The 20,799-nt window shown below is 49.2% G+C and overlaps 1 protein-coding gene across 3 annotated transcripts in view; it reads right to left on the bottom strand.

The window, feature by feature from the left end:
- Window positions 1-39: 39 nt before the first annotated feature.
- Window positions 40-20,799, bottom strand: part of SMARCD3 (SWI/SNF related, matrix associated, actin dependent regulator of chromatin, subfamily d, member 3) — a 51,656-nt gene continuing 30,896 nt past the window's right edge. Inside the window, exons 1-13 of one of the 3 annotated variants that reach the window (XM_044679885.1) lie at window positions 12,834-13,343; window positions 7,272-7,483; window positions 5,365-5,407; window positions 4,264-4,386; window positions 3,682-3,804; window positions 3,267-3,362; window positions 2,915-3,016; window positions 2,488-2,649; window positions 1,482-1,579; window positions 1,197-1,332; window positions 788-910; window positions 548-649; window positions 46-283 (exon numbers count right to left, since the gene is read on the bottom strand). In XM_044679885.1, the coding sequence (XP_044535820.1) occupies window positions 230-283; window positions 548-649; window positions 788-910; window positions 1,197-1,332; window positions 1,482-1,579; window positions 2,488-2,649; window positions 2,915-3,016; window positions 3,267-3,362; window positions 3,682-3,804; window positions 4,264-4,386; window positions 5,365-5,407; window positions 7,272-7,483; window positions 12,834-12,911 (1,452 nt within the window). In that variant the 5' untranslated portion in view covers window positions 12,912-13,343 and the 3' untranslated portion in view covers window positions 46-229. Of the gene's footprint in view, window positions 284-547; window positions 650-787; window positions 911-1,196; window positions 1,333-1,481; window positions 1,580-2,487; window positions 2,650-2,914; window positions 3,017-3,266; window positions 3,363-3,681; window positions 3,805-4,263; window positions 4,387-5,364; window positions 5,408-7,271; window positions 7,484-12,833; window positions 13,344-20,799 lie in introns of those variants that run through there. The other 2 variants (XM_044679884.1, XM_044679886.1) reach the window with 2 other exon arrangements.

Raw genomic sequence — 20,799 nt, 5'->3', positions numbered from 1 at the left:
GGGAGGGAAAAGGAATGGGAAACTAGGCTGCCATCTTTGCCTCTTACACCTTCCCAGTTCCCAATAACTACACAGTTACTGGTAGCTGAATGACCTTTAATCTGGTCCCCCCTCAGCCCCACATGGAAAATGTCTGAGGAGTGATGTTACAGCCCAGGAGGAGGTCCCTGGGGGGGCAGGGGACCTGGCCCTGGAGGTCCAAGATGGTGTCCGGTCCAGGGAGGTGTCCCTAGGTGTTGCGTACACCCAGGGATTGCTCCAGTTCCTGCCTGCGCTGCTGGATCTGCAGAAAGGAAGAGTAGTACTGGGTGCAGCACCCTTGGGAAGGGAAGAGCCCACCCACAAGTCCTCAGGCCATCTTACCTGGGAGGAAATTCTGAGAGCAAGTTTCCTGTTTGGGTGGGAGCAGGGAAAGTAACTATACTTTGTGGTGCTGAAGAGGGGAGAGATTTTTCCAGGGGGATTCTCCTCATTGAAGAAGCAATACAAAATAAAGGCATAGCCTGCCTTGGAAGGGAGGGCATAGGGAGAGGAACTGCTGCAGTACCTTGCAGTAGAAATAGCGACTGACAGCTTCCTGGGACCAGGGCTGGTGGTAGAACTCTGCCCGACGTTCCTCTTCAGGATTTCCTGCTACATCTGTCATTACCTGGAGAGAACATAGGAGTCAACCCTTCAACCCAGAACCTCTCTCTTTTTACCAGCTTTCCTAACAACATCTATCCAAATCTCCCTCATTCCCTCCACTCACAATTCCTGAGCTTTTTCCTACACTCCAATTTCTTACCTTAAGGTCCCGACTCTGAGAGCGGAGCAAGTCTTGGACATAGCCTTTGGGGTCTCTGGAGAAACTCAGCATGAAGTCCCTCTGAATTTTGAGCTGGTTTATAGACTCGATCGTCTCATGGATCTGGAAGCAGAAATGCAGGAGCTCTCTTATTCTGAACCTGTCTCCTTTATGGGAAAGGGTGAATGGGATGTGGCATGATTCCCCACTGCTTCAGAAGGCAAATCCTAAATATCCTGTAACACTTCTGAAGTCTTGGGGGTGAAGAGTAGTATGGGAAGATACTGAGGTTCCAGCAAGAAAGGAGAAAAGCTGTAATGGTGTTTTGGTCTACTCCAAAACATTCATCCTATACCTGCATTTTGTTCTCTGGGTTTATACTTAATGCAGCTCTGGGTACCAAACTGACCTTACTATCCAGGGCACTGATCTCCTGTTGGTTGGCTGTGGACAGAAGGAAGCTGCTCATCTGACCCTTCAGTGGCTCCTCCACTTCCACGTCAATGTCATAGCATGCTGTCTTCTTCTGGTCTGACGGGTCCACACTACCAGGGGAGAAAGGCTACCCTTAGATTCCAGGGCCTGTGCAGGGCCCAAGGGCCTAGGGAGCTTGGGACGGGAGATAAAGGGGTCAATGGGAAGTTGGGGAAAGACCAAAAGTTGGAGGCAGGGAGAGGGAGAGGAAGAGGCTCACCTGATGACATGGTTGATCACAATTGGGTCTGGGGGCAGTAGCAGGGCTGTGAGGCGCTGGGGGATTTCAGAAAATTTCAGCCGGGGACAGTCAAAGATCTGGAAGAGAAGTGGAAGGGGTAGGAAAGCTTTCACTCTTCTGTGCTCGAGAATGTCAGGGTTCTCATTTCAATTTTCCAACTCCAGAAAAGTACTCTTATGGAGGCTGAGACCTGCCATCATTACTCAGTAGAAATGGGAATATGGTGAGATGACTAAAGAAAGTGCTCCTCTGAGATTACCTTCTGAGACTATTTAATAATACCTTCATCTCTCTCATATACAGAGTTCTTTTTATTTTTCAAATGATTTTACATGCATTATATATATGTGTGTGCATATACATATGTGTGTATATATATATATATATAATTTTGTTAAAACCATACCTTCCATCTTAGAATCAATACAGTGTATTGGTTCCAAGGCAGAAGAGTGGTAAGGCTTCAAGCAGAAGTTGAGGAATTTGTTCAAGGTCACACACATCTTGAGGCTAGAAATGGCTTAGGATGCCTAGAAATAGGACTCCCGTCTCAACCCCAGAGAAGCTGAGCTTCTAAAAGCTAGAACTTTGGAGGCCTTGATATCTGGCTAAGAACCCTGAGACAGAAGGGTTGGCTCTGTCCACAAAAGCACTTGGTGGAAGTCGGGATAAGAACCCAGTTTTCTTGTTCCTGATTTTTGTTCCTTCCTCTACACATGTGGCTTCCAGTGAACATATACTTCTCGACTTCCATGAAACCTGAATGGAGCCTGCATATGGTAGGAGTTCAATAAACAGCCATCAAGTTATTGAACAATTTCATTTGATGCTCCATGCCCTTGGGCAGGAGTGAGGAAAGGGAGGTAGTATCCTCATTTGAAAGAGGAAACTGAGATTCAAGAGTTTTAGGTTCAAGTTACCTTACTGAAAGTCTTTGCCCCTACTGGTGGCTTCCCCAGATCCCTGGATTTAGAGGAGAAGTTACCTGCTGGAAGTACTTGTCCCCATTGATGTACTCCTTGTCATGGGAATCCTGCAGCCGATTTGTTTTTACATACTGCCACAGAGCCTGCACGATGGCTGATCGGCTCTGGGTGTGAAGCCCCAGCAGTCGGGCTAGGCGAGGGTCCAGTTTGAACTGGGGAGGCTGTGGGAACAGGTGCTCAGCTGAGTAAAGGGATGTGAACTGCAAGCATTTGAGAACGTTGGACTTTGGGGAAAGGGCTCTTCCGAGGTATCCCAAAGGAAGGAATTCAGGAAAGGAGGAGAGGATTTCCAGGGGGCCCAACCCAGAGGTCCAAGAGGAGCCTATCTAAGAGAAAAGTCACTGGGGGCCTTTCTCAGGCTTCTTCCCTAAGGATAAGGGCACCCATGTAGTTTGAGGCATGAGGTGGCCAGGAGGAAACACATACCTGGTAGTCCAACATAAGGAGTAAGGTGCAGCGCACACTCAGGTCTCCTGGCCTCTTTACCTGGAATCCATCTGTCTCCTGTGTTGTGGGTGTCCGATGCCACTGTCCAGGGGAAGAAGAGCTAGGTCACTGCCTCAGACCTGCCTGAACTTGGGGTGACTTGGGGCTCCAGGATGCCATTCCCTAGTCTGAATGCTAAGATAGTGAGGGAATGCTGGGGATCTGTAAGCTATGGGTGCTTAATAAATGTGTGCTAAAATTAGCCCCTCTCAGGCTCTGTGTGGAGAAGATAGGCTTGGGGGAGCATCACCATACATTCTTGCTGTATGAATAAACGAACAGGATCGCTCACCTCCACCAGGTGGTTGTCTGGGCCATAGAGGTCTTTGTCCAGCTCAATGACCAAGCTCTTAAAGAAGGAAGAGAACTTCCGCTTCTGCTTGCTGGGCTGTGGGAGCAGAATAGGGGCCGTGGGGGCAAAACAGGGGCCATGGGGGGTAGAATAAGGCTGGGCTGGGAGCAGGCAGGGGGAGGGGCTATCAGGAAGAAATTCATGAGGGCAGGATGGGGCAGCAACAGATGCAGCTGCCCCCCTTTCTCCCGATCTGCATCAGCACCCCAACTCTCCACATCTCCCCACTCCATCCCATTGCTTTGTCCTGGTCCCTGACACCTGGCACAAATGCAGCGGCCGAATCTCTCCAAGCAAGTCCATCCTCACCCAGTCCCCTCCCTGGACCCGTGGAGAGACCTGGGCCAGGACGTACATCATCCAGCAGTTTCCCCTCCACCCGCAGTTCCCAGGATGCGATGCTGCCATCGGAGTCCTCCGCATCTGGCTTTGCTGGGTTGAACGTGTTGGAGATGTAGAGCCGAAGCTTCCTCTTTTGCTGTAGGAGAACGTGACAGGCCCTCCACTGAGCTGTCAGGGAAGACTTTGATCCCGGAGGCTGATGGCCTCTTTGAGGAGGGGGCCATATGGCCCGCTACCCTGGAGCAAATGCCACACTATCACCCCCCAAGGACAGTGGAGAACATTCTTAAAGAGCCTTTTAAAGTTGGCAAAACACTTTACAAAAGAGCTCCTGTAAACCTTTCTAAGGTCCTAGAAAAGGAGGCTCCTGTGTAATCCCATCTTACATGGAGCCCAAGCTGAGATGTTAAGTAACTTGCTTGTGGTCACACAGCTAGTAAGTGTGAGGAGGTGGGATAGGAATCCGGACCTCTCCATCCTCATCCAGTGCCTTCCACCTCACCATTGCTGCTTCTTTGTCCCATATCCTCTGGGGCCCTGATCCCATGGGCCCGAGGGCCCAGCCCGGTGGGGCCCACTCCCAACCCAGGGGCACCTTCATCGGCCTCTTCAGGGCTTCTTGGATGTCCACTCGCTTCCTCATGATAGTCTGGTCCAGCTTCCTCTCAAAGGCCAGCAGGTCCATGTAAGCTTGGGACTCGGGCACCAGCTCTCTGATCTGGAGGGAAGGGGTAGAGAATCGGGAGCATTGACAAAACTGGGCCATGATATACAGGGATATCTCGTCACCCCTCGACTCTGGAGTTAGAGAATGCCTCAACTCTGGAAGTGGAACATGAGGGTTCTAGTCCATCCCAAGGCACAGAACTGACTGAGGAGCAGGGAGTCAATGGCCAGCGGACCTCATCTCTGCTAGAAAAGACTTCACAGATTAGGGAAGAGAGACCCTTGGAGGAAACCCATCCATTCTGGCGGTAGGAAAGGTGGGAGCAGCTGGCTGACTGAACGGGAAAGGAGAGAGCTGCCCACTTTACCCTGTACCTTAGTCACCAAGCCACAGAAGCTTGGAGTTCTAGGGAGACCTGATGGCTTTCTAGTGGTCACTGTGAGGCTGGGGGCCTCTTGGGTCCTCAAGAGAGCCCAGGGAGCCGGCAACCATAGTTTGGGTGCCATGGAGTCAGACCCTGCTCTCACTGTGCACAAACTGTTGGTATTTGGGTGACCCGGTCGTCACTGTTGCCTCTTGCCCTTCACCCCAACAGTGGGCCAATCGCTGTCTGCTGGGCACCCTGTCCCTATATGCTCTATGCCAGTCTAAGCATCTGTCCCTCTGCCTATTTTCTATTCCCCTTAGCCCTACCCCCCAAAGCTTCTGTACCTCCTTTTACTCCCAGTCTCTATTTCTGGGCCCCTCCACTTTGCTTCACTGAAGCCCTCCCTCCCCCAGCTCCAGTCAGCATTCTGGCCCCTCACATCCCTGCGTCTTTCCTCTATCCCCCTCCCCCCTCCCAACCCGCTGGCCTGGGGAGCCTCACTTCTTAATTAGCTTTTTAAGAGAAAAAGTGAAAGTGACTGTGACGAAGAAGCTCTGGCCCGGAGGGAGGAGGGGGAGGTATCCTGGTGGGGGGGGGGCAGCAGAGGAGGGGAGCAGCAAGGGAGGGGGGCAGGCAGGGGGGCTGCCGTGAAAGGCACTCACCCTTTGAGGGAGGATTTTGTCAGCCATCTTCCTCCTCTTGGCACTGTACATTTTTTAAAGAAAAAACCAGGTTACCATGGCGACAGATCTGGGAGTAACGAGGCCACCTGCTAAATTATCCCGACATCTCCGCCCGCCCGGCTGGGGTTCCCACAGCCTGCCCGCTCGCCTGAGGGGCTAAGCGGTCAGGCGGTGGGGATGGGGCTGTGTCCTTCCCTGGGGGACTGGGCTGACCCTAGACGGTCCCTAGGCTCAGAAGCCCCCTCCCTCCCACCAAATCCACCGGGTGGGCTAGGGAGGATCGGGAACAACTTGGACTTGGGGGAGAAGGAGAGGGAGTGTATTCAAAGGTCTGGCTGGCTGGGATTTTGCGAATAGCCTGGACTGGAGAGAAGACCAGGGATGGGGGCAGGGCAAAGCGGTGGAGTTCAAGACGATAAACTCCTTTGGGGAGGAGAGGCTGGCCAGCGGCCCGAGCTAAGGGGAAGGGGGGCTGCTCTCCTGGTCACTGGGGACGAGGCCACTTATATTTGGGCATGAGGTAGTCAAAGCAGACGCCTGCGTGCACAACCAGGGAGAGAGGGATGGCCTGGGGCACTCATGCCTAGCTTCCTCGAGTGCCCGTGGCAGGGGCACCATTTACTATCCCATGTGGTTAGGTCGGCTGTGGCTGGCAACTGGGGACTAAGGGATCAAAGGCAGCTTGGGGCTGGGGGCAAAGGCATGAACCCTCTCCTCTAAGGCCCTGCCTCTGGCTCCCAATGGGATTAAACGACCTCGAAGGTCCCGTCCAACTACAAATTTGGCACCAGAGGATGCTTCCTCAACCTGGGCTGGGGAAGTCCAAGGCTGATTGGAGCACGTCTTGGGACAAGAGCTCCACACTGCCCCCTGTGGTGTTGCGTCCCATGGCCCGGGGCTCTGTTCAACCTCACCGACCACTCCATTATCCTACCCGAAGTGGGGGTGGGGTGGGGAGGGCACCCTGTATCACAGGTATACCTCACTCTAAGCTAACTCACTACATGAAAGATCCAGGTTTACATGAGATCAGTTAGGGATGGGCTAGCTGTTTTGGTGACAATGATTTGCTTTGCCAAAGTATTTGCCATTAGATTCTTTTGGAATCATAGGATTGAAAGTAGGAAGGGACCTAAGAGGTCATTTAGTGAATGCCTTCATTTGGCAGATATGGAAACTGAGGCTTTACAGAATGAATCTAACTGAATGTTCTAAAATAGGATTCAACAGAATATTAATGACAATTTGTAAAAATTCTAATTACACCCTTTTTAAGAATTCATCTTTGTACAAAAGAAGACTTTCATGTTTCCCTAACAACCAGAGACCTAAAGGGAGTCTTGCTCGTTAGATGCCCGTTGAGATGAGAAGTCACCACTGAGGCATTTGCAGCCCAAACTGTGGCAGGGAGGAAGCTCATCTTCCTGGGGCTGGACTGGACCAGGGCTATAACCAACTGAGCCACCACCCCCAACAGCTGGTAGAGAACTAACAGAGCAAATATACAGGGGCTGAGAGCCAGGTGGACAGTAATGATGGGAAGTCTGGGGAGAGTGGGTAGGAAACAAGGTAGGAGGAAGGTAGGAAGAGGCATGTAGAGGAATGCAGGGGAAGAGGCAGAAGCTGTGCATATGCCATAACTTCATAAATGAACTTCTGTGGAAGAAAAATGGGGAAAGCCAAAGGCAAAAGCCCAAAGGAAAGCCTTTTACCCTCTCTTTCACCTATTTAAATCCACCTAGGATGGGGGTGGGGTGAGGGGACATATCCTCCCTCTTGATTATTCCTTCCTAGCTAGAAACATTGCCCCTAAGCTAGCTATTCCCAAAGCCAGTCACTCTCCTCCTCCCTCCTTCCCTCCACTTGCAGGTAGCTCTCTCACTCACCTGCGGCTCCTGGTAGGGGCTGTGGGCACTGGCTGGCCCTGACTCTGCGCCTGGCTCTGCCCGGGTGGGGGTGCTGCTCGCTTGCGGGCTGGCTCCATTCCGGCCGGGGCCAGGCCAGGCCGAACGGCGGGGCTGCCCATGTATGGGGAACCCGGGGGACCCATGGGCGCCCCCTGATGGGGCATCCGGGCTCCAGACGGCATCCCGGGGCGCTGGGTTGGGGAGCAGGGGGTGGGAAAGGGGAGCAAAGCAGAGACATGGCGAGCCAGTCAGACTGGAGCACGTGGCCTTTGACTCTGTGCTCCAGAGATCGTACCTGGAGGCTCAAAGCCCATTTGAGATTTAAACCTCTAATTTGGTCACATCAACATCTGGATATACCCAACAGTACCAGTCCTTCCCACCCACTTCCCAAATGCCTTCAGAAGTCCAAGACCTCTCAGCTACGACCCTGAGCTGTCTAGGCTGCTAGCGATGAAAAGGCATGAAAGGGGACAAGGAGGACAGGGACGGGGAAGGAGGAGAAGTACCAGGGTATGGAATATGCTCTATTTTAGGGCAGTTCATTCTTACAAAAGGAAGTTAGGTGCTACCAGGCTGATGCTGAGGGGATCACTATGGGTCCTGGCCAACTAGAATTCCATGAGACTAAATAATAATAGGGGCAGTGCTCTAGCCACTGCCTGGAGTCGGGAGGGTTTAAATCTGGCCTGAGACAGTCCCTAGCTATGAGACCTTAGGCGAGTCACTTAACCCCAACTGCTTGGCCCTTGCCATTGTTCTTCTGTCTTAGAACTAATACTAAGAAGATAAGGGTGTTAAAAAAGAGTAAATAATAATTGCCCAAGCTTTTTTCATGCTCATAATTATAACAACCAGGACAGTGCTTTGCATGTTGGTCAGGACATGTAATATCCTTAGAGAGTTGCCAAGGGTCCTGGAGTACTTAAATCACTTGCTCATGATCTTGCAGTTGGTATGTGTTGGAGGGAAGAGTTGAATCCAGGACTTACTGGGTCAGAGACCAGTTGTCTATTTATCATGCCACTCACCAATACTTCAAGGATCTATGACCATGTGGGCACTCCCTCACCAATGCAGAGCCTAGTCCTTAATCTGCTTTAGAAGACATCAATGAGTTGCTATGGCAGCCAACTCTCTGACAATGAACTCTGCACTTAGTTGGGTCATGTTCATATGGCAAGTGCACTGTCAATCACTGACCCCACACCCAAAGTTCCTTCAGCTTGACAGGCCATATCAGAATTTGTTCTTTGCTGACACAGTTTTCAAGACCCAGGGTCACCTCTGTATCACAATGATGCATCATAGTGGAACTTCTGTGCAGGTTGTTCGTGAGTAGGAATTCAATAAATATTTGTCCAATGAAGGCATCTCCTATGATCCTTACAATAACCCTATGCCATTAGGAGGGAAAGTATTATCATGCCCATTTGACAAACAAGGAAAGTGAAGATCAAAGAGTTGTAGTGATTTGCTGGAGACCATAAAATTCTAAAAAGTTAGGGCTGGAAGAGATCACCTATTGAGAGATTTCAAGGAGTGTATGAACTTAAATGGGAAAAATTACATCTTTATTTCTATATAATTGATTTCCTTTATAAACTCATGTTTTTTATGCACTTAAGAACATTCTGAGAAGGGGTCTATAGGATTTACAGACTGCCAAAGATGCCCAGGTCACAAAAAAACGTTAAAATGCCCTTGATCTAATTCAACTCTCCATTTCATAGAGAAGAAAGCTAAAGGTTATAAAGCTAGTTGATGGCAGACAGATTAGAGGACCTAAACTTTATGATTTCTGCCTCTATAGTGTCTTTAGAGCAGGCTGCCTTTCTAAGATTAGGGGCTAGAGATTTGTGGAGCTCAATCTAATTTCTCTCTTCCTCTTCCCTGTCTAACTTCACCTCTTAATTTCCCATTTCCTAACCTCATCTGCTCTGTGTTACTAAATAAAAGGACTGCCTCTTTTAGAGGGGATGTGAACCCTAGACCTGTTCTGTCTGTCCTTGGTAGATACAAGGGAGGAAGGTAATTAGTTCCTGAAGTATTACAAAGTAATTGGATGGAAGAGTCTGGTCAAATAATCAGAAAGCTTTTTGGTTGGCTAAGTTGAGGATTAGAAAAGTAGATGAATGAGTGGATACAGAAAATGCAGGTGGGTCATTTCCAAAATTGGCTTCGGTGAGTTCTAAGCAATGGCACTCTTACCTGGGGCTATGAGGAAAGTATGATACTATGTTCAGGGGCTCTTGGCAGAGAAGAAATCAGGGGCCAGGGTAGGCCTGGAGAATTTTAGTTAAGGATTAGGCTAGAAGGTTTAGGTGCCATTCAGTCTGGGACTCTTTTACATATACTTCTAATTACCTTGCCCTGGTATATTATTTTTGAATTTGTACATTCTCTTTTCCTTTGTGAATAAATCCTAGGAAATGCACTCATGTGGTCTAGAAAGAATAGAAGGGAAAGAGGGAAATGGGTACCATGATGGCTGCAACAGAAGAAGGAGGACAGGTAATTAAGGATTGGATATGGCAGTTGTCCTAATCCAAGAAACTAAGTCACTTTAGTGAGCCAAGAAGGTTAGGAAGCCCAGTGCCTTTTAACAGGGGTCAGTGATTAGAGAAGTTTAGGAAACAGTAAAAGGTGGAAGCCCTAAGACTGAATGTAAGCTTCCTGAACTCCTTCAAATGGAGGAGCTGATGTCCTTGGAAGCTGTATGGGAATCAGATTGATCTAATGACCAAGACTGGATTCTAAACAGCATGCTTCCTACTGCCTCATCCAATCCTATTTCCAGGTCTCTATTGGACATTGTCCTTGCTCTTTGGCTTCCAATCATCTGACTCAAATCTCCACTCCTCTACTTTCTGAAAAAATTCCACATGATGCTCTGCTCTAATCCTGATCTGTGTTCTGAGAGAAGTGGAGACCAGCAGCCTTCTTTTGAACAACCTGGAGTATAGGAGATGAAGTCTTGTTGGGTTTCCCATTTCTTTCCTCATCTAGGCATGGTGGAAATAGTATCCAAGACAGACAAGATCAGAGGTGGGATTAGGGTGGTTCAGCATGTTGGGTCAAAGAAAGAGGGAAGCAGGCTCTGTAAAAGCAGTAGAGAAGGCCTTGACTTTGCTCACTTCTACTTTTCTTTGGACCACTCTTTGAAAAGGCTGGGAGGGATGTTGGGGGACTATAGTCCCAATCTGTCCAGTTTGTCTGGACTTCCTCCACAGGTTCTAGGAGCCCCCCACTTCTTCATATTTCCCTCAGCCTCCCCACCCCCATCCTAACTCAATCAAGTCCTGCCACTCAAGTGAGTCAAGGGTCAGAGGGGCCTTGGGGAAGGAGATGAGGCAGAAATCAGCATCCCTGTCCCTGGGTGGTCAGATGACATGCAAATGAGATGCAAATGAGAGAATGAAGTGATCCACATGCTCATTAACCCCAATTGTCCAGGCTCTAGAAAAAGGGTTAGAGGAGGGAGGAGAGGGGAACGAGGGAATCCAAGGGCTACAAAGAGGGAGAAGGGAGATAGTCAGGGTCACAGAAGAGAGAAGGAGGTTAAGGATTCTTTGCACCTGTCATCTCAGGAAATTACCCGTTCCAGCCTGAGTTCTCCCCTCCCAGAAGTACAGCTGCCTTTGAGTCACAAGGAAGAGCCTATATAGTGAGCTTGATGCCCCCAGAGCAGCCAACTCTTCTCTGCCCCAGAATATTCCTAACCCTAATCTCCCCTCCCCCTACTTGAGGCCAGCTGTCTCTGCCCATCTCCCCTAAGGCCAAGACACTAAAAGGACTCAGTATAAGAGAATCCTGAAGGGAGAAAGGGAGGGCAGTCACTTCCCCACAACAGACCCTCCTTCTCTTGTCTTTATTCTCCCCCCCCCCCCCCCCAGGCTCCTGGGAAGCCCTGTTGGTCCTGTCACTCACACTTCTGAGGTGGGTTGCTTGGTCATGGATATTCAGAGTAAATCCTTCTTAGAGCCTCAGATTCCCCTTCCCTCCCCACAGAGCAGCCTCATAGAGGGTTGCCTGGGCTCTATGGAGGGAGGCAAGACTGAGGGCACTGGGCAACACCCTTGAAGCTCACAGCATGGCTGAGATTTAATGCTATAAACTGGTCACACCATTCCCTGGTTAGACACATTAATCGCACCTCCCATACCCATTTTGTCAAAGGTGCTTCATTTGGAAATGGGCTTAGTATTCTATGGGGGTTTCCCCTGTGACTTTCTTCCAAATAGCCTACCCTGTCCAGAAGTAGAAAACAGAGAAGTCAAGTTCAGCAACTACCCCAGGGCCCTTCACCACTTGGCAAAGCTATTTATTCCTATTACCCCTTTGCCAGGGGATCTCCTTAGCCCCTCAAGGAATTGGGTAGTCCCAAATCTCCTCCCCAAGGTGCCAAAGATTCTGGAGAATCTGCTTAGATTCTGAAGAATTTGCCATACCCTAAAAGGGGATTCCCACTGGGGGCAGATCCCAAATTTGATCTTTTTAATCAATTCCCTTTCAGAAATGAAGGGACCTGAATATACCTCCCCCTTTCATCACTATTAACTGTTCCCCACAAGGGGATGCCATCCATGCCCCTCCATGAGTCATTTCCATCAGCTCCCATATTGTTGGACTCCGCTCACATACATATCCTCTATTGACTTAGTTCTATGCCCCACATCCCCCCAGCATTCCCTGTCCTGTTTGGAACTTCATTCCTTCAGAGGTCTACTCTGGTCTTTTGGAGATTCTATCTTCCCTCCTCCTGCTCTTGCCATCACAGCTTCCCCTTGGGATGGTGACTCTCTGTTTTCACTCCCTCTCCGGTCCCAAGTCTCACTCCCCATCGGCCCCACCTCTTCACACCTTTGAGGCTCTGGGAACAGCTTTCATTCTGCTAAGAGAACTCTCAAACCTCAAACAGCTTCAAATCTCCAAAGGAAGGCTTCCAAAGTATGAGAGCTTTCCCTGTTGCCAGGGGCAGGGGGCTCCAGGAGCTCTCCCACAACCTCCCTCTCGCCAAGATGCAGAGGTTTCCCAGGCCTAGCTTGGCTGCCTCTTTGGGTGCTGGGAATTTCTCCCGCTCACAGCTCCCTCAGTCACCTGCTCCTCACTCCCAAGTCCCAGAAGCGAGTGAGACCCAATGGGTATGTCCTAGCTCTGACAACCCTATTTTCTCCGGGGCTCCAGGAGGGAGAGAGTAGCTAGAGTTATAGACTAAGTTTGGAGACACAGAGGGGATGCTTCTACCTGAGGCTGTCCCCAGATCTTCCTCCGGGGCTCTCCCCAGGTCTCCAATGAGAAGCTGAGTGGGCACCTCGCCCCCTCCCTGCCTGCCCATCCCCATCCACCCGAAGATGGTCCGGACTCTGCGGCTTCCCTAGCACGCCCCGCCTTGGGACCGAGGCGCGGGTCCAGCTCTACCCCCCACCCCGGGAGCTGAGGGACTGTGAGGGTGAAAGCCCGCCCGGCCCCTCCCGGCCATCCCTCCATTCAGCCGGAGCCAGCTCACTCACCCTCCCCCGCTAACTTTCCCCCACTCACCACCCCATGGACCAGAAACTCAAAAAGTTTGCTTTTCGTGGCTTTGCGCGCCCCTCCGGTAACTTCGTCCGCGGCCATCGGGGTGGGCTCAGCCGCTCCTCTCTCTCACACACACACTCTCTCTCTCTCTTCCTCTTTCTTTCCCTTTTCTGCCTTTTTTTTTTCCTCCAACTCTCCCCTCTGAGTCCTGCTGGGCTCTCTCACACTTCTACTAGAGCGGAGTGGGGAGGGGGGCCCCTTCAGGGCTGCCCTGACGGCCCACGGCCCACGCCGCTCCAGCTCAGCTGCTGCCACCACTGCCGCTGCTGCTGCCGCCGCCGCCGCCGCCGCCGCTGCCGCTGCCGCATTCCTGCACTGATAAGACAGAAATAGTCCGGGCTGCCCGGGGTCTGGCTGTTTACTCGGCGGGGACAGAAAATCCTGCCTTTTTAAACCTCGCTGTCCAAACAGCGCAGATAAGCGGGGAGGCGATCTGAAAATACCGTCTGTAGCTTGGCTCGGCTCGGCCTGCCCGCCCGCCCGCCAGCCCGCCCCGCAGCCCCGAGGCCTGGCTGGAGGGGGCGAGGGGAGAGGAGAGGGGAGGGCTGGGAGGATGGGGGAGTGGAAGCTGGGGACCTGGGCTCAGCCACCCGGGGGCCGTCTCCGCAAATAGTTTCTGGGTTAGGGAATTCGCCAAGAGAGCCAGGCGAAGAACAATCGTGTCCAACTTTCCCCCCCTTCCCTCCCCAAGTTGTTCCTGCTGCATTTCTAAGGCTCTTTCCCCCAGAGACCTGGCAGGCCAAAGCAGGGAAACATTCACTGGCAAAGATTCCAGCATGAGACCAAGAATGGAGGAGTCCCTTTCGGGATAGGGCAGGGAGGCGGCAGAGCTGGGGGGCGCGGGGGGGGGGCAACGGGGTGGAAGAGCCTGGATGCGTGTGCGTAGCCTTGTGTGTGCACAGATCTTTGTGTGTGCAACCCCTTTGTGTGTGTGTGTGTGTGTGTGTGTGTGTGTGTGTGTCTGTATGCCTTTGTGCATGCGTGAAGACTTGTTCGTGCATCTACGTGCTTTTTGGTGTTTATCTTTGTGCTCCGAACTCTGTATATGAGGGAGCCTGGGGTCTGTCTGTGCCAATATTCCCATGGCTGTGTGTGAGGCTCACCATGTGCCCTGTATTCCGGCCTTTTTGTAAGCATACCTATCGATTTCTGCACATGTAAGATTCTGTTGCTGTCTTTATGGGGGGAAAAGAGGGTGGCATGGGAAATATTTAGGAAAAAGAGACCTAAGAACTGGAAGGAAGATGTGAAAGGAGGAGAGAGACAGGATGGGCAGGAAGGGCCTTGGCCTCCGGAGATCCTGTCTCTGGTCTTTGGGGCCTGAGAATGGAGGGATTGGTGGAGAGGACACAGCAGCTGCCAACCCAGGCACCCAAGTCCCACAGGGACAGTGGAGGTTCCAAAAGCGTTACAAGAGCTGTCTCTGGAGGTGGGGTTTGGTCTTAGAGAGCCTGAGAAAAGGGTTTGTGTGGGAGGGAGAGGCCAGGGAGTGGAGGAAGGACAGGAAATTAGAGGAGCCAATCTGTGTGTTCCAGCCTCTGCAGGGGAGCCTCTGGCCCTTCCCACATCTCTTGACTCCCCACCCCCTAATCCCAAATTTCTTTCTTTTCTCCTCTTTTCTCCTCCATTACTGGGGCTAAGAGGATCATCTGGGGTGGAACGGAGGGCCAGAGCCATAAGGATCAAGGGTAGTAGTCCTTTGTAGGCTCTCCAACCTCCAAAATCAAACTGAGGATAAGGGCAGTTGACAAGAGCCAAAAACCATCTTCCCTTTGATTTCCAAGCATAGGTGCTCCAACTCTACCCTACAGCCACAGATTCCATTGAAAGAACAATACGCAAAGAGGAGAAGAGAATTTAGTCTGTTTTGCCCACTCCCTGGCTTCTCTTCTGCCACTGCCTGGTTTCTTTTCTGTCCACAGTGTGGTAGACATACAGAGTTGTCACAGTCCCTTCTGTATGCATCCATGCCAGTCCCAAGCAAGACAGTTGGACATTTAGAGTCCTAGATTTTCCCAAAGGACTTTTCCCTTCTTCACTTAAATGCCTCTTCAAATCAGAATAGAATAATTCCTAGAAAGGAATATCTTTCAGCCAGTGAAAGCCACAATGGCTATGTATAAAATGTAAAGGTTGTATTGGATCGAGGTCCAAGGGTTCTTTCTATTCAGGAATTTGTGAATTTGGAAGAGAAAAAAAAATCACATCATCATTTTCACTGACCTCTAATTGAAATCTGGTATTTCCTTCAATATTTAAAAACATTTTTCTGAGACAGGGTCTTCACTAGGCTACCAAAGGGGAACATGACATAAAAAAGATTAAGAAACCTGGAACTAGACAGTCTGAGAGGTCCCTTTGACCTCTACGATACTATGACTTTATATGTTTGTGTCTTTTAGGGGCCTTGTGAAGTCTGATCTGTATCTTCCTCCCATTCTATTTCCTCTAGAACCATCTCTCAAGGCAATCACTTTTCTTCCCTTCCCAGGAGAGAATTAAGAGTTGCCCTCTTTCTCTTCCCCCTCACATCTTATTTCTTTCTCTTTCCCAACAAAATCCTCTGTACCATGAAGACCAGTTTCCCTATTTGGCTTCCAAACACCCTATCCCCATCATATTCACATGAGAAATTCATACTGTTTTTCTCACTGGTAATGGTCTCTTGTTTCTTCTCTGCCTATCCAAATACTACCTTTTTGAGTCTTATTCAAATTCCACTCTTCCTTGAAGTATCTCTGAATTCTTAAGCCTAAAGTAATCTCCTCTCTCTGTGTCCCATTTTATATTCACTATCTGTACCACATCATTTAAAACTTCACTGAAAAAATAAGTGTTTGTTCTTTCATTGTTTTGGTGTACAACTGAATCAGGGAAGGCTCCACAGAGGAGGTGATATCTGGAGGGAACCTTGAAGGAAGACATGGATTCTTCCAGATAAGAGAGGAGAAAGGAATTCATTCTAGGCATGTGGTAGGAAGATTAACACCAGAGCTAACTCTCCCTTTCAAAGCACTAAGATCTTTTGAGATACTTTTCATCCTCAGGGGTATATGAATTCCATGATGGCAAGGCAACACATTTATATTCCTAAATACATACCACCCCCATTCCCTTCTCTTTTGCACAATGAGAATGCATCTAGAATACTAAACTGAACTATGGGAGGTGCTGGGATAGAAAGTATCAGACCATGAGATGTATCCAGGCAATGGGCAACATAAAGTTCAATTCAATAAAATTTTATCAAGTGCCTACTGCTTCCAAAATGATGCTAAATGATAGGAATAAGAAGACAAAAAAGAAAAAATAAATAACAATTCCTGCTTCTGATTGGAGGGTGGGAAGAGGGAGAGGAGGTGAGTAAGAAAAAAAGGGAAAGATGCTCAACTGTAGCAGAGGTGACAGAAAAATATTAAGAAAAAGAAAGGAATCCAGGCTTTGGAGGAAGAGGAGCAATGATTATTTTGGGAAGAAGGGTATTCAGATACTAAAGAAACTGAAGTCTCAGCCTGAATAGGGTAGCTCCTCCTACCTAAAGTCCAAGAATTAGGAATGGATAGACAGATGGAGATGGGTGGAGGTCAAAGGTCCATCATCATTCCTGCCCCAAGGCTCCAGGCCTTTCTCCCAGAGCCAGTGCTAAGATTATAGGATGCTCCGTGTAACATTCCAGTCTCTCCCAGGCTCTACTCTGGGCCACACCAATATACACAGGCACACTCACACACAGAGCCATGAAGCATACATCCATGTGGTACCATGTGGCACAGAAGCTCTGGGAGACGTTCAGCCCACTCCCATCCTGGACCTAGCTGAATACAAAGCACATGCTGGCAGACTCCAGTTCTGAAGGTAAATATAGGTATTGAAGAACTCTGGCTATATTCCGAGGTGAATCCCGGTGGGGCACAGCCACACACATAGGAAGCACACACCCATAGAATGCAGCCAGGGCCTGGGCAGAGATATGTGGGCACACGTGGCCATTTTGGGGCCCCCTCCCCCACGCTTTCTCCCGACAGCCTCCCCAGAAAGCCTGCCCCGGTGTGGGTCTCCAAGGCGGACTACTCGTCACCCCCTGCCTCCCTACCCTGCCCCATTCGTCCTACGGGATCAGACCCGCCGAATGGAGGGTAGGGGCCATCGGAGAAAGCCCAGCATCATTCCGGGACTCTTTCTCAGTCTTGCAGGGGCATCGTTCCCATGTCTTGACCCTGCTAGGGCTGAGTAAGGCCGGGGGCCCCAGCCATGGGATGGGGTAGGATGCTATGCCTGGGCTCCCGATAGTGAGAGGCCCTGATTCAGGCCCCCCTTCACCCTCCCCACCCCCTCCTCCCGCCCTGGCTCTGCTGCAGCAGCGGACCACAGCGGCGGCCTGAAGCGAAGCCGAAGTCCCCCCTGCCGTCCCCCCATCTCTCCTTCACTCACTCAAGCACCAAATGGCAAAGCTTCTCTCTCTCCCCATGCAGGGGAGAGAGATGCAGCCCCAGTCGCGAAGCAGAGGCTGGGGTCCCTGGCTGCTCTAGCCCGTGGCAGGCGCGCCTTCCCTCCCCCTCCCCTGGCATCGTGGACAGGGGGTACACGGTGTGCAGTATGTGTGCGAGGGGCGGGGGGGGGCACATCTCTCCAAGGCAGTAGTAGCAGCCGCCTCCTCCCTCCTCCCCTCCCCCCTCCTCCTTTCCTCCCTCCCTCAGCTCTAGGGTCCCCGGGCAGCTGAGAGCCGGGAGCAGGGCTAGACATGCGCAGTGTGTCCTCCCAGCCAGTGAAGGTCAGCCCAGGGCCTAGCTGCAGGACTCAAAGGCAGTGAAGGGAGGGAGGGAGGAGGAAGAGGAGGAGGAGGAGAGAAGAGGAGGAGGAGGGATGCAGGGAGGAAAGCTTAACTCTTACCCTCCCGGGAAGGATGCTCCGTTTGAGGCGGAGTCTAGTGGCTCAATCCCCAGATTCCTTCTGAGCCTTTCCCATTATAGGGGCTTTTAGCTTATATCACTGGGAATAAGGCATAACAGAACGGTGAGAGAGTTAAAAGATGGTGGGAAGGCAGGTACAAGGTCGCAAAAAGGGAAAGAAAAAGGAAAGGGAGGAAAGAAAAATGGGAGGAATGGAAGAACAGAGGGATAGGAAGAGCCAAATGGGGGAAGATCTCTTTCTCCTTCCATGCCTCTCTACCCAAATTCCCTAGGAATGAGGCTTTCTTGGAAAACAAAATGACTGACAGGTAGGTTCGAAGGAAAATTGAGACAGTGAAGGAGAAACAGAAGAAAATGAAGCTCCTTGGAGCTATTAAAATGCCTAAACTTGAGGCATTACTCTTTGGAAGAGGTAGAGATGAGAGAAATTGCCTATTCTGTCCTTGATTCCCATGGCCTGGCTCTACAACTGACCAATCATTCCCCATGGAGAAGACCTTTATGACCTTGGAGATGATAGCTCCCCTGATCTCTGTATCTAGGCAAGTCTGCTGCTTCCAACTATCATCTGCCCCCTTAGAAACGTTTTTTACCCTGGGAATGTGAGGGATCAAAATAGATTTCATAGCAGATCCTGAGTCTTCCTAGGAGTCTTCCCAGATGATTATTTATTAAGGTTGGAAGAGTGAATATGTGCACTTCTGGGATTACAGATACATATATGCATATACATATGTAATATATGGGAGTGGGAAGAAAGTTTCAATATTTCTTTGTGTGTGATACAAAGTATGTACATCTAACTATGTCACCATAGTGCTGTGTGTTTCTGTGTCTAGGTGAGAAAAAAATTCAGAAAAGGAGATTAAGAGAGCAGGACTCTACCTATCTAAACCTCATGTTTTTTAGCTAAGATAAGGTGAATACTGGGTGATTGTTTTAGTTTCTTACAGAACTAATATTCTGGCATTCTCTAAAGTAAAGAGAATACTAAAGGAATTAAAAAATAATGAGAGAAGGCAAGCAAAAGATTGATGCCACCAGGATGCTGAGGGCAATACGGCTGATGGATGACCGAAGAATTTATCAGCTTTAATACTTATTGTTGTGTGTCCCTGCCTTTCTTGGCTTTCTCAACTCCAGTTTCCTCAGTGTAACAAGAAACAACCACCCCACAACTATCTTCTGTGTTGGATACATCGCCTATATGCACACGCTTACTTCAAATTTTTGATGTTCTAGTCAGAAAGTCTACCCTAGCACGGTACTGGCACCACAACAGGCATCTGACAAATACTTCTTGAGTTGAAATCAACACAGTCTGGTACCTCTTGCTATTATTATCAGACACCACCAACAAACCTATCTGCTTGTGACTATACAAAGAATGTCCCATTGGTCCATCCCCTGAATTCTATGACCATAGAGTCAGCCTGCAAGTACTATAGACAACATGTCCTGTACGGCCAGACTAAATGGTAGAGCTTGCAGACAATATGTGTTTCTATATAATTAAGTAGAGGGATGATGGTGCTATATATGAGGTGGAGTCTTGCAAGTTGTACCAAAAGGTATATGCTGAAAGTAATGCACAGTCATCCTGAGAAAAGGCATTAGATGAATATATGATCTATGGTCAGATGGAGGGATGGATACTGAAGAGTATGTGTGACTAAAAATTTGACTGAGGGATGGGAATACGGAAGATGTGAGTTCTTATATAATAAACGGAGAAGTGGATGCTACAGATAATATAAGGTTCTAGCAGTGGGAGCCAAGCAATACAGTGGATACAGTGCTAGACTCGGAGTCAGGAAGACTCAGGTTCAAATCCAGACTTAGACATACTTAACTTCTTTCTGCCTCAGTTTCCTTATATATAAAATGAGAATAATAATGACACCTACCTTTTTTGTGAAGATAAAATCATATAATCTTTGTAAAGCACTTTGTAAACCTTAGAGCACTATATAAGTTGCTATTATTACTATCACCAGTCATAATTACTTGGCAGTGGGTGTTGTCAGGGCTATACCTAGGGTGAGACAGCTGGGGATTTGTCCAGGATACTGAAAATGAGAGAGCACTCACAGTATTTAATGTACCTTCAATGTAGATATAAATAATATTAGCACTTAGTTTTTATGGAGACTAATCATTTGAACTTGGAAGCTATCACATGGCCATATTTTATCCACGATCCCCACCATTTATCTGAGAGTCTCTGTAAGAGTAGCAATGTTCTAGACTAGAGCTCCATCTCTCTTCTACAGGGCAGTGTTTTAGGATTTTTCTTCCCCTAAATTAGTCTTTAAAAGGTGATTTGAGGACCAGTTCTGTGAATCTTGCCCCAAAGCTAAAACAGATAGTCATGACTTTGAATCCTATATAGTCACACTGAAATAGAGAGGCTATGGAATCCAACTGAATTCAATCAACATTTATTAGGCACCAAATGAAATCAAAACCATGCACAGGGCACTGGGACAAAGCAATAATCCCTACTCTGAAGGAATTTACATTTTGTTGAGGATACAAAAGGTTTGTAAATAAGGGAGCACAAAGTAATTTAAGGAGGGAGGACCACTAACAGCAGTTGAAAGTGATACTTGAACAGAACCTGGAATGAAAGTAAAGATTCTGTAAGGTGGGGGTAATAAGGGAATGCATTTGAGGCATGTAGAACAGATCTATGTTCAAAAGCATTAATGGAGATGGAATGCTCAGAGGTAGAGTTATTAATCCAGTTGGGCTGGGACATAGAATGTATGAAGGGCATTTGTCTTTCCTTGTATCCCTAGCATTTAGTACAGTGCCTGGCACATAGTAGGTGCTTGAAAAATTCTTGTTGACTAATATAAAATATCTCTGGAAAGGTGGCTTATGGACAGACTGTGTTTCTGTTTTATACTAGAGGGAACAGAGAGCCATTGAAGATTTTTGAGCTAGGGAGTCACATGGAAAGATCAGTGCCTAAGGAAGATTTTTTTTGGTCATTGCATAAAAGGTTCAGAAGT

The sequence above is a fragment of the Gracilinanus agilis genome, chromosome 5 (genome assembly GCF_016433145.1).
Source record: "Gracilinanus agilis isolate LMUSP501 chromosome 5, AgileGrace, whole genome shotgun sequence".
Classification (NCBI taxonomy): Eukaryota; Metazoa; Chordata; class Mammalia; order Didelphimorphia; family Didelphidae; genus Gracilinanus; species Gracilinanus agilis.
This window is presented reverse-complemented; position numbering and strand designations above follow the sequence as displayed.